The 13,956-nt window shown below is 40.8% G+C and overlaps 1 protein-coding gene across 2 annotated transcripts in view; it reads right to left on the minus strand.

The window, feature by feature from the left end:
• Nucleotides 1-3,944: 3,944 nt before the first annotated feature.
• Nucleotides 3,945-13,956, minus strand: part of UBE2F (ubiquitin conjugating enzyme E2 F (putative)) — a 30,541-nt gene continuing 20,529 nt past the window's right edge. For both annotated transcript variants that reach the window (XM_083475362.1, XM_083475361.1), the window contains 3 exons: nt 13,918-13,950; nt 11,134-11,196; nt 3,945-5,934 (listed from right to left, as the gene is read on the minus strand). In XM_083475362.1, coding sequence (XP_083331488.1) covers nt 5,884-5,934; nt 11,134-11,196; nt 13,918-13,950 — 147 coding nt within the window. In that variant the 3' untranslated portion in view covers nt 3,945-5,883. The remainder of the gene's footprint in view (nt 5,935-11,133; nt 11,197-13,917; nt 13,951-13,956) is intronic.

Below are 13,956 nucleotides of genomic sequence, written 5' to 3' on the forward strand. Positions count from 1 at the left end.
TGGGACACTATTGCTGTTTTTCTGTGTTGGTTGATTGAATCTCCCTTTGGCTCAGGCTTTTAAGTGCATCTTACCTTTTATAAAGCACTTCAGGACCATCTTCCTTGTAATTTCCTCTTCTTTGAAATCAGATCCCACTCATCTTCATTCCTTAATAACTACTAAGGTGATGGTCATCTGTTTCCCTTGCACTTACGCTTTCAGTCTTTGTAGTCCACAACTATGTCATTTCATTTACATACATACATGCATGCTATGTTCTTCTCTGCTCAGGGCAAGACAAAATGTTACAGAGAGCGTATCTGCAAAGCCATTCCAAATTTTGTAAAGATAGAAATACTGGTTAGTAGGGGGGGTACACTGGCCACAACAGTAGGCTTTTATCCGTACCTTTAGAAAGCAGCCGAATTTCTTCAGTGCTGTTCTGTGTCTTTCCAGTTTGGCTTGTTATTTGGGACCAGATTAGATCCATTAAAAACAAAGCTTATTCCCATTTTCTATACTCATACCCTGGATCTCAAATGCCTTGGCTCCCAAACGATCAAAACCTGGAAGTGAGTGTTCTGTTTTTTGAACGATTTTCAGAAGCAGAAAGTCAAGCACTTCCTGCAGCCAATCAGAAGCTTTGGAAGTCGAATGGCCCTCTGGAACAGATTCCGTTTGACTTCCGAGGTATGACTGTAATGGGGGATCTAAAAATGGCTGCAGCTCCATCCACATTTTCACAGAATTGAATGAAATTGGCAGGCATGCAGTCGCCTCTTCTAAGGGACAGAAGCATGACAAATTTTGGAATGAGAACTAGTGTGAATCTGCCACAAGGGCCAGCGTTACCATTCAACAGGTTTGGGGGGATAAAGCCTCTTTTCTCATTGACTTGAATGGGGAAAGGGGTGGAGGAGAAATAGAATAGGCCGTGCCCCCCCTTATTATTTGTTTGTTTGAGCCTGCCTTTTTTCCTGACAGGGATTCCAGGCAGCTTACAGAAAAACTAAGAACAGTTAAAAACATGGAAAAATAATAATTAAAAAACAATCACACACACACTCACTCACTATATATGTATGTATGTATAAATCTATTTAAAACATACAGATAATTGCAATAGAAACAGCATGGGACCAGCCCTTTCATCACAAGCAGTTGGTTCCCAAAAGCCTGTTGCATCAAGAAAGTCTTCATTGCTGACTGAAAGGCAACAAGGAGGGAGCCAGTCTAACTTCTTTAGAAAAGGTGTTTCAGAGTTTGGGAGCAGCCCCCACCAAGAAGGACCTTTCTTGTTATCCCAACGGTCATTTTGTCAGTGTGGGACCAGCCTTTGTCCCCCCCCCCATGGATTTTTGGAGATACAATGGAGATCTCTCAATTTCTTGCATTCAGGAGGGAATAGATTTGCATGGGAAAGTGGTTAATTTTTTCCTGCAAATTGCTGTGAGAAAATAATTGACTATGATAAAAAAACCTAGACCTGTCTGCCATAATAAAAGATCCCCATCTCTCCCCTCTTGAATTCTGGGCTTCACCACCACTCAGCTTTTTTCTCAGAAAACATAATAATTGTGTGGCGTTTCCGAACCATCTTGAAAGGCAGCCCCACGTTTAACATGTTGCAGCAATCTAACCTAGAGGTTACCAGAGCACAGACTACAGAAGTCAGGCTCTCCTGTTCAGATTGTGGCACAGACAGGCCACTGAGGTCCCCTGAGCCTCAGGCAATAGCAGGAGATCCAGACGTGCCCCCAAGCGACATACCTGATCTCATCCAGCCCATTACCAAGGCAAGGCAACGATCCAGCACTTCCACTGCCACATCTGTCGATGTAAAGGAGTAGAGCTGTTCCATCAGCATATTGCTGACTAGGGCGGGGCGATGTCTGGTTTTCCACATCACGATATATCACCAGCTAAGTATCGCAATACCTCAATATATCACGACCTATCTGCGGTGGAGGGCCTTTACTAGTAAAGTTGCATTTGCTTCCCCACTCAGAGGTCTAAGTGGAATCTGTGCATGCATATAAGCCCCATGGAGTTCAACTAAGCTTACTTCTACTTTCCTGGGAGTAAGTCTCATTGAATTCAGTAGGGCTTGCTTGTAAGTAGACGCGCAAAAAGCCCTCATCACACCATCCCTTGATATGGAGGAAAGCTAGGGGGAACCAACCATGTAAACACCACCAGAAAATAAAAACAAAAACTCTTCCTCATCTTTTTTCCACTGGTGGGGGTGAGTGTGAGAGAAGAAGGAAGTGCTTTCCAGTTCTTTGTCTAGTTATTTATTTACTTTGCCTTGTTTACTTTGCTGCTGGATCTTTTCTTATTGGCTAGGAGGAAGAGAGCAAACATAGCAGGAGACAGGGGGCCTGCAAATTATGTGCAAAGTATCTGTAAAGTATCAGTTCAGCTGAGCTACCCCCTGGGAAGCTGTCAACTTTCCACCTTTTGTTCAATGGTCTATTGCCTTGTTGAAACACTTATCACAATGTTATTTCAATATCCAATATGGGGCAAAGCCCTATTGCTGACAACATATTCCAAGACCCCACTCAGAGGTTTCATGTAAATGTTAAGCCTGAGGAATCACACACTGAAGGCTCCACGGAGCCGAAGAGTACTCCCCAAGTAACACCCTCTGGTCTGGAGACAACCATCCAAGTATGACTGGAACCACCACAGAACAGTGCCACCCACCCAGAACTTGGATAGCAGCTCCAGAAGAATACCATGGTTGATGGCAGAGGTCATTTTACAGGGCAACCAAAGCAGTTTCTGTGCCAAAACTGAGCACAAAACTCAATTAAAATGTATCTAGAAAATCGGTTTCCTCCAAAAGCACCTGGATCTGGTCCACAACCACCCACTCAAGAAGCTTGCCCAAGGGGAGATTAGCAACCGGCTGGTAATTACTTATTTCCCCAAAAGGCAGGGACCATCCCCTCTGCTAGTGAGACAATAACCACCTTCCTGGCCCAGCCAGCTGCCCCCAGCCAAGAGGGGCAGGGGTCCGGAGCACGGGGTCACGCTGGCTTACCCAAGGACCCACATCCTCAATCCTTACTAACTTAAACTCATCTAACATAAGACGACTAGACAGTGTGCTGAACGCCTCTCAAGATTCATCAGCTGTAACACTGGAGTCAAGGTCCTGGGCAGATGCAAGTGATTTTATCCTCAAAATGCTTTGCAAAGAAGTCACAGCGAACTACTGTCAGTTCTGTCACTTCCTTTATGCCAGACTGTAACAGGCCCCACACTACCCAGAAAAGCTCTGCTGGGTGGCACAACGAGGATGCAATGGAGGCAGCAAAGTAAGCCTTCTTTGCTACCACTAGGTAGGCTTGATGAGGAGCCCTCACCAGTTTTCAGTTGCATTGGAGTCTTCTTAGACTTGCGTTCCAGCCGTCTCCCCCATCTTGTTTCCTTGGCCTAAGCTCTGGGATATATCAGGGAGCCAAAAGAACTCCATGAAGTGGAAGAGGGCGCTCTGGAGTGATCGTGTCAACAGCCCACATCATTTGGATATTCCAGAGGTCAGCTAGGGCTTCGACAGGAGTGCATCATATCAGATGGAAAACACTCCAGAGCCACCTAGAAACCCATTGGATTCACCAGCCTCTTAGGGTGGCCCATCTTCCTGGGTTCCCCACCTCTGTGGAGGGGGAAAGGGGCTGAAAACCTGAATCTCAACAGGACGTGATCTGACCATGACAAGGGACTGATGTCAATATCCCCCTACTTTCAGATCACCCTCTTGCTGCCCAGTTGAGAAAACAAGGTCCAGAGTGTGGCCAGAGTTTTTTGTTTTACAAAACGAGTATCTGACACCAATACAATATCAAAGAGCATGAATTACTGAGCACCCATTTTAGGATATTTTCTTAAGGTGAAATGTTCCTCCCAGATACATGATTCGATGGTCACTTATTGGACAAATCAGCAGATGGTAAAACTATGGATAACTTTAATCATACCTAAAGAAATGTATTTCCACATTATACATGTTTAACAGGGGAAACAGTCCTTTAGGCTATATTCATGTTACTGATTACAAAGACGAATGTGCAGTGGCTCTTATCTTTCCTGCTGTTTCAGTATTTTCTTTTTAAGAAAGGGGAAAATGCTTCTCATGAAAACTGCCCTGATTAGGAATAATCTCTTTCATGCTTTTCAATAAAATTACACATTGCTTTATAGATTCAGAGGAATATTTTTGAATAATTTCTCAGAGGCCCAACTCTGCACACCAACATCAGTGACTAGAAAAGGTCATTTACCCAAGTTCTGAGTAGCAGCATTGCAAGTTTAAGGAACTATATGTTTTGCAACAGATCTTTAAGACACACTAGGTACAATCCCGCCAAAGGTGAAGTACTTTTAAAGTATCATTGATGGCAAAACTTATGTTTAAATATTTCCCATTCAAATCGATGGGACCTAAAAGCATATAACTTTGGCTAGATCGTAACAATTGCACAGCCAAATGTCTTACACTGATAAAATCTATGAAAATCATGGTGCAATTTCAGGGCTTTCATTATCAAAGTTTACAGCTTTTACAATAATGGCAAATCACAAGCACCTGATGAATTTAAATGGATTCTTTCATATGGCACAGGTAACTGTTGAGGCAGGAAATGTTTTGCACAACATATGCATGAAACTACACAAACATTTATTCATTTCTGGCTTTAGCGGTAATTTATCACAGTAACCCAAAATACATTTCACTTTTATGTATGAAACCTAAATAAAATTTGATGACTATGGCTCTCTCAATTGATTCCCAGGCCAGTTACAGTATCAGCTGTGATCAACATGTCAGGAAGAAGTAGGCTAAAATAATAAACACACATTGTGTGTGGCATTTGCTTTGAACTAGTTCCTGAGGTACATGCACCCTCCCACCCAACAGGCATGCTGCAATCTGATATATACATTCTTTGATATAGAGCTAGCTAGCTAAGAAGGCTTTAAAAGCACTCTTCATAAACTATGCCTTTATCCCAGAAGAGTTGGTTTGCAAGAGTGTGATAATGAAATTGCAGCATGAAGTAAGTTGCTCTCATGGATTAGGTGCTAGAGCTTTGGGTAGTTCTCCCAAGTTATTACTTGAAACTTCATGTCACTTTATTATATAATAGTCTGAAATATCAACTTTCCACAGCAAAATCTAAAATTTAAAAAGATAGTTAAAAAAAACACTTCCCTTTCATTGCACCTCCATGTAAAATATTGGGTTTTAAAAATAATACACTGCATTTATATGTAGGCCATAGAATCAGCCTTGGGTTCAGTAAGTGCTTTGCACAATAAATGCAAACTAAAAACACTGTAGGCAAAAAAAGGAAGAGAAAGCAGCAATTTTAAAAAGTTAAATTAAATATAAGAACTTCAACAGTAGGTATAAACTGGCTTTATGCAATTACCTTTGCTCAAGTGCAGGACTTTTTTTTCAGTTCCAGCAAAGGCAAATATTTATGCGTCTTAAAAGTTCTATAAAGACCAATTTTATTGCCAATTTTTAAGTGTTCCAGTAAACATACCATTAATTTTTACTAGACATGAATAATTTTTTGAGTGAAAATAATCTTAATAGTGATTTCTTCTAAGTTTCAAGCATATCTCAATTCCAGATATACAGTACAATTTCAGAAAAGAAAACATTGTCAAGAGTTAAGAAAACAACCTTTTCTCCAACCAACATACACAATTTTCTTCTTGTATTGACGGTGAACTCACCATTTGACATGAACTATTTTGAAGCTTGTTATCTTCTTCAGAACAACATGGATACAGAACAAGCACATTCCAGGTTTTTTGATGTTTTATCAAGTTACCAATCAACATTGCATACACAATCCATGGTCCTGCCTTCTCCCTTCATCATCTTGCATAGCGCTTAATGTAATCTTCCACTTTAGATCGGAAATCCTCCTACACCAGTGAGGGGGGGGGGGAGGAATAGAGAAAGATTTGTCTGCAGAAATATCGGTAACATTTTTGCTGAAAGAAAGCATCTGCACTTGGAAATATACGCATTTCAGCCTGCCAATACATGTAAAGAAATAGAATGGTATGACTCACTACATTAGATTGTGCAGAGAGATATGAAACTTCAAACATCTGAAGCTTGTGTTTCCGTATTTCATGGAAAGTAGATTTAGGAGGGATTGGGGGGGGGGCGAAGACTGAATGCCCAGGCCCCCTTCTAATTCTTTTAATTGCCAGGTGAGCTTCCTGGTGAGGTGCTGGCCTGGGTGATGGGCCATTAAGGAACGGGACAAAGGAAGGTGGTCTGTGCGGGATGGCAAATGGGTAGTTAGGACAAAAGGCCAGAGTTGAGAGTTGAGTGATGTGAGCTAGAAGCTAGCAGAAAAGCTGCAGATTAGGAAGCCAGAGAGTGTGATGCTTGATTTTTGTTCGAATCAAAGGTTGCGGCTATGGGGGAAGAAAGGTCATATTGGGATGTTGATGCTGTAGGTTCAGGTTGTATATATGTGTAAGTAAACCATATATCATTAAGACACCGCAGGCTCCACTGTGTCTCATTCTGAATGAAACATGAACCCTGGGTGTCACAGACTGGCTTGACGCATACAAATGGTAGGAAGAACCAGCTGGGGAACCCCAAAGGGAAGAAGGCTCAGAGCCCAGGTATTGGTGGTGGGAGAAGACGACGACTGGGAGGAGTTGGAAGCTGAAGAGTTAACAGGGTTTAGTGAGCAGGGAGAGTTTGTGGCAGAGAGAAGTCCAGAATCGGAACCAGAAGCTGAAGCAGGAGAGGAAGGAGGCCAAGAGGCAGAGAGGAGTCCAGCTGGTGAAGAGGTGTGGTTGTCTGCCCCTCCTGCTACAACAAGTTCCCCTCTCCCTGGTCTCCCAGAAGCAGAAGGAGCAAAAATTGCAGGCACAGTCAGAGATTGCTTGGGAAAAGCCCTGGAGAGGAGGGGACTCCAATCGCTGTGGGAAGGTGGGGACCTTCAGTTTCTGCTACTGAAGATGAGTTGCTATGCTCATTAGGCCTGGCATTCCTGTTTTCTCCTAATCAAGAGTTAATTCCACTTGCTTCGTGTAACTAACAGCTGGCTTGCTTCTGTTGGTAAGTGCATGGAACCCCTGGAATCTCATACCACTCAGAATGAGGTGGCGTGCAAATAGTACGTTCCAGTGGTCCTCAACGGGTCCAGACCCAAGATCTACCTGACTCCCAACATGTATTGTGGGACCCAGCTTCACGTATTCATTTTTGATTTAAAACTTAATAGCACTAATAAGACAGTTCACTTCTATTGAAATGGTAATTCACAAAGCAACATACATAGTGCTACTTTGGCATTAGTATGAAATGAAAACCAGTGATTTTTACACTTTTTCTTAGCCAAAAGGCTGAGAAGCTATTGAAAACCAGTGACTGATTGACTCACCATTTCAATGAGACATCTGAGCAAACATTATTTCAGATTTAATTCCAGTGGGGGGTGATACGTGAAAAGCTAACTCACAGCTCACCTTGTACAACCAAATCGGGGTTTTGTTTTTGTTTGGAGGATCACCATTGTTGAGAAGCCTGCTCACAAAGACAGGTGCTACCAAATGGCAATGGGTGAATGACTGCTTCACTTGCCAATTCTAAGTACACTTCACTAACTGGTATCCAAAACTTTGGTAATATTAGTTGCCGAAATTGCACTTTTAAGGTTGTGCCACAACAGAGATCAAGGATTCTTTTCTGCAACTCCTTGTCTTAATTCCTGGCGGCTCTGTGTCCACAGTGGATGCTTGTCTTCACTTAGATACCCTCCCACAAATTTGTTTTTTAGCTTGTGTTCTGGTGAGCTACAAGGGTGGGGTAGATTTTAGCGTGTGGAGGAGGGAATTATTGTTGCTTTTCCTCCGAAGAACAGAAGACCGTTCCTCCTTCTACCCACTACAAAGAATACATCTGCATTATAGTCCCAGCATACTTCCAGTTGTAGAAGAAGTCTAGAAAGCCAGAGAAACAGACCAGAAAGTGAACAGAGCGTCCTTACTCCATAGGGAGCTATAGGAAGGTGGGGCATACAGTTGGCCAGAAAAGTCTTTCTTGTAAAAGAAAGTTCCATTCCTTTTTCTTCTGCCTGCATCTCTCTCTGTTTGCCTCTCTCCTCCCTTCCGCAGGTGATGAAGGCTGGGTTTCTTCTTCCTCTGCCTGGCTCTGTTGCTTCCCCACTTGTTTTGTAGCTGATGGAACTAGGGTTTCTTCTTCTCCAGCTGTCTCTGCTTCCCTGCTCGTCTTGCAGCTGAGAGAGACGGGCGTCTTTGTACTTTCCTGCCTTAATATCTCCCCCTCCTGTGCTGCAACGTGCCAGGAAAGCTGTTGCCACCAGTGGAGTCGAGCAAGTGTAATTGAATTCACTCAAGTAAAATGTGTGTGTGATGTGATTACACTGTACTGTGAAGTTACTGAAAAGCCTTAGAGATGTGGAAAGTGAATTACAGAAAAGTCTTTTTTGCTTTTCATCAACAACTGGCAATTCTTAAGTTCTGCATCTGAATTTCTAGTAGAAAAGCAGTGATTTAAATACAGCAGAAACCCTCATGAAGATGCTGCTGCTGCTGCTTGTGCATAACTTCCTGAAAAGGTGGCAAGTTCTAAGTGAGTGAATAAAAAACAGGGACTGATTCATGCAGCTACTGGACAGATGGTCCCTTTGTGCTCGACTGTCAGGTGTGCAATGCAACCTAATTTGTCCATTAGCACTAACTGTGATTTGTAATGAACTGAACCTTCTGCCTTCTTCCCCACCCCAAAAATATTAATTGCCAAGCAGTAGTACACTTTGCATCACACACAAAATACTGAAGCTGAAATCCAACAAGATATACCCTGGGTGTTCCTAGAGACATAGGCACAAGCCGCGTTTTTCAGGTTGTCCTGAAAATAGGAGACCCCACATTCCCTTTAGTGCCAAAAGCAACATGCCGTACAGCGTGGCAAACAGGTCCTAGTAGACATTAACCCTTTTTTTGGTATCTCAGTCTGATTCAAGGTATTCAGGTTACTGTTCAGGTTTGCATGGTGGTGGCTAGACAGCAAACCTTTATAGTAGCAGAACTGAATTTGTGGGCCCTCCTTCCTGAACAGTTGAGAAAAGGGGTTTGTTTGTTGTTTTGGAAAAGATGTAAGACATGTCTTGATTGCACCTGTGTTCTCAATATTGTTTTCTATTATTCTGGTTATATTGTTGGTATGGAATAATTCTTTCTGCTAACGGAAATGGCTTTGATTGTCCCAGGAAAGTAATACACAGTGGGACCTTGGTTCTCGAACAGCTTAGTTGTCAAACAAATCGGCTCCTGAACGCTGCAAACCTGGAAGTAAGTGTTCCATTTTTCGGAAGTCAAACGTCCAATGCGGCTTCCGCTTGAGTGCAGGAAACTCCTGCAGCCAATTGGAAGCTACACCTTGATTTTCGAACAGTTTTGGGAGTCAAACGGACTCCCGGAACGGATTACGTTTGAGAACCAAGGTACCACTGCAATAAAAACAATTCATAAAATAAATAAAAAAGCAACTAAGTTATAAAGGACACACTAGAAACTCAACAGATGCCTGATCTGTCACCTACTTCTAAGTCCCTGCAACAGCAGAGATCTTTAGATAGTTTCAAAACATTCATTCTCCATTATTTCCACCCATGACTTCCGTTGGCTATTTTAGAAAGGTGGGTGGGGTGCAAGATGGCATGAAGGACTCTACACTGCAACCTTTTGTTGTATCTTGTCCACACCCACACCCATACCCCTTACTTTCAAAATGCATTTATGTCCCATCATTCCTCCAAGCTGTAGGAGATTCTCTCCCTCCCCATTTCATCTTCAGAATAACCTTTTGGGTAGGTTAGGCTGAGACACACAGAATAGTCCAAGGTAACTCAGTGAGGGATTTCAACTTTGGTCTCCTAGGTCCTAGTCCTAATGATAAAACTTGACAATCCAATAAATTAGTCTTAAGGCAAAAGTGCATGCCAGCTGCTGAATCACTATTACCACCGCAAAATAACTCAGCAGCGTGGTAAGGATATACCCAAACCCTGAACACTTGTGCACATTTATGCATTGGGCTGGATTTCACAATGAAAAGGCAGTTTTATGTCTAGTGCTAGAAACTGAAACTCAATCTCAAAAATGTTCTGGAAAGCACAAGAATTGCTAGAGAATAGCATTGCAGAGTCATTCCATATCAAGTGATCCATTTTTTTTTTTTACCTCATGTAACCCAATTTTCTTAATATTTTGTACATTTGTTGAATGATCAAAACTAAGTTTAAATCTAAAAATGTACATTTTTATCTCATCCCGTTTTTAAGTTATGAGGGTTTGAAATTTCAAAAAATTGACCACTTTGGCCTACACAAAAACCTTAAAAGCTCAGCCCAGAATTGAGATATTTCAAAACTAAAAATATCAATCTTCTCAGAACTTCATGGTCTTTAATATGATGTGCCACATCATGGGCTTACATTAACGTCTACATTTAAGTTACAATTTTTTTAAAGAAAGTGATTAAAAAATTAATATGAATAAAAATTTCCCAAAAAAATATATTTTACCATTTTCCAAGAATCGATTTCCGCAGCATGGGCCAACAGTATTGTTCTACAATTGTTTGTGCAATCAGATTCTACCTATGGCTCTTTGGCTATAACTCATTACTGTTCTTATTGTATGACACAATAAACTTTATAGAATTCACAGTATAATCATGGTGGTTTGGATAGAAATATGCAAGTGCACAAGTTGAATATACTTCTGCTCGTAGGGTGTTCCTTCCCCTCCCCCAATTCTTCCCACTCATTGCACCTTGCTCTTGCTCCCAGTCACTGTGGGGGGTCACCGAACACTCTGGCACTAGTGGGGGTGGGGGTGGGCACAGGGGCTTGCAGGCAGAAAGAGTAGACCCAGCATCCTGCACAAACGTTAATGCCATATCATTGTGCAGTGGAGAAGGTAGATCCAAGATCAATTGAATACTTTTTAAATGATGCTTGTTAAATATTGATGCACAGAAATCATTCCCTGTCAAAGGCTACACAAGAGATTAGAAAATTGAGCCGTATTCTCATAAGATAATATATTTAGTACATTGCTACTCACCTTGTCGCGTAAATGATGCTCTGCAGCTTCAATATTCAAAGGATCATCAAAATTCAAGAGATCCTGAAGAGAAAAAACCGGACACTTAAGAAAATGGTTGGCTATAACTATCACACAAATGAACTTTGAAACTAACCCTTTCTACCACACGACAAACTGTTTATGATGTGGTATAATGGTCTGATGTCAGATGCCTCATACAGAATGTACAAGCTCTTGGACTGACTCAATGAGATCTCTGGAACCCCATCCATGGAATTTAACTAAAATTCTTATATATACGGAAATTCATAATACAAATTGAAAATCTAAGCACTCAGAGGCTATATACCAATGTTTTACTATTAAGGTGTTTGCAAAGACCTGGTTCAGATGCCACAACCATTCATGATGCGCCCATTCATGATGACTGAACAAAGATGATCTGTGACACTTAACTGAGCCAAACAGATTGAATTTAACACAGAGCAACAGCTGGATAAGAATTAGATAAATAAATCTGGAACCTAAAGGCAAACCAAAACCCTTACGGAAGCCTACTGCAATTTTTTTACTTTAAGACTTTAAGAATCAGGTTGCTATGCCTTATCACAAACAGCTTATGAACATCCACTCCTCCATTTCTACAAAGGTTCACCATTCGGCAGGTTGCGTGTGCATGTGCACACATGCTGTTATCCAAGAACTGGGTGAACAATACTTCAGTTCCAACAAGTAACCATGTCAACATTACGTCTCCACAAAATAAATATGTCCATAATTCCATTAACTTTTCACTCAATAAAAACAATGATGAAGTTACCCTATAGGAGAAAGCAACACTCCCAATCTAGCTAAAATTAGTTAAAACAAGGCTGCAGTTCTATAAATTTGTACCTGAATGAATTCCTTCAGAATAGATATGTATACAAGTGAACTATAAATCCTATGAAAGCAATAGGACTTAAGTGGTTTCAATGGGATTTCCACTATTTCCGTGAGGCTCAATTCAAAGTGTGTGTAGGATTGCAGTCTCAGATATGACTAATTTTAGCTAGTTTTACTAGACAATAAGGTCCAAAGTTCCAAAATTCTCTCTGCAACAAACACTACTACTCTTTTGCAAGAAGGCTAAAATTTAATCTTGTTCAAATCAAAGCAGCCTGAGAGTTGACAATCTCATTTTATTGAGATGTGCTGGAATCCAGAAAAAGAAGTATCCCATAAGAAACTGGAGAAATATTAGTTTGGGACATTCTAAAATGAAGCGTCATATTGAACTGATTGAGTATCAGAACTGGCAATGTTGGAGGCCTGCAGAGGAAATTTGAAGGAATACCATTAGCAGATGGCAGAACGCTGCATACCACCTGCAGCTAGGAGTTACGATGGAGTGTATCTGCCAAATGTTGGAAACAACTGTATTATACATAATTGGCAGAAAGAAGGTGGAAGTACCTCTCCCCCCTTATTATTTAAGTTTTTTATAGTTTGTTTTGATTAATATTAAATTAAGTATGAGATGAGATAATAATATGATATGAAGATACACACAGAAAAAAAATGATAGAAGAGATCTGTGTGAGAGACAGAATCGAGTGGTTTTTCTCAGGGTGTGAGGCTGATAAAGATGGGAACTGTCCCAGGTGGGAGCTGGGAAGATGTGGATTTATGTTGGTGAACTGAAAATTAAGATAGAAGGTTGAAAAAATATGAAATTTTGTTTTTGTGTGAGAGTGTGTCCCCCATCCATTTCTTTTCCTTTTTATTACTTTGCTCTTTTTGAATATTAGCTTTGTTTGGTTTTTATTATATGTTGAAAACCTTTAATAAAATTGAATAAAAATGATACTGTTTCTTCCTCTGAGTAGATTGTCAATACCTTATAAAATCATTAGATTTCCCAGCGTCAAAGACATAAAAATAAACCATATATCTCCACTTCAGATTGCAAGTTGGATAGCAGAGCAGAAATATGTTCCATCTGATGCTGTAACTACATAACTTTAAAGCATAGCTGTCAATATTTCCCTTCTTAAAAGGGAAATTCCCTTATTCCGAATAGAATTTCCCTTAGAAAAAGGGAAAAGTTGACAGCTATGCTTTAAAGGGGAAAAAGTAATTAAGACCTTATTTATCCTTCCTTTTACTTTCCAGAAAAATAACATGAATGTTTGATCACAGAAATGTTAATTTAAAGAAGCAAGAGTACATAGATTCAGATTTGTTTATATCTTATCATCCCAGAAGTTTACATAAGGTAACTGTTCCCTGACAGTAACATCCATAGAAGTTAACTGAGAGCCTAATAAAACCACAACATAAACTTAAAACGCCAAATTTACAGAAGAGTCGGGGTCAACCCAGGATCCACCGGGACAGCAGATCCCGATGTGGATCATTATTCCTCTTTTTCTTTAACAGGGAGGAAGGCGCCATTTTGGAGTTCACCTTAGGTGCCAGAATGCCTGAGAAGAGTACATACTTTCTTGTCAATGTGATTTGCTAGGGGAAGTAGGCTCCTGATGTTTATAAGGACTACAAAGAGTCTTGTAACACTCTGAAGAGAAATAATTTCATTAGGGCATAAGCTTTAGTACAGTCTACCTAATCAAGTGCATGCAATGAGACTCTAGTTCACTGAAGCTTAAATAAGATGATGATATTTCAGGCCCTACAACACCTTTGATGCAACAAATTCACATGGTAACTCTTCTAGAAGCTGTAAGCACTGTTTTCTTTTGCAAAGGGAAAGTGTGATGAGGCCAACTGAAAAAGATCTCAGCCAGTGCACTTGTTACTTACAGTAAATAATGAATTTAATCCCCAAACAACATCCTGAAA

This window comes from Podarcis liolepis, assembly GCF_965112155.1.
Source record: "Podarcis liolepis genome assembly, chromosome: 1".
NCBI lineage: Eukaryota > Metazoa > Chordata > Lepidosauria > Squamata > Lacertidae > Podarcis > Podarcis liolepis.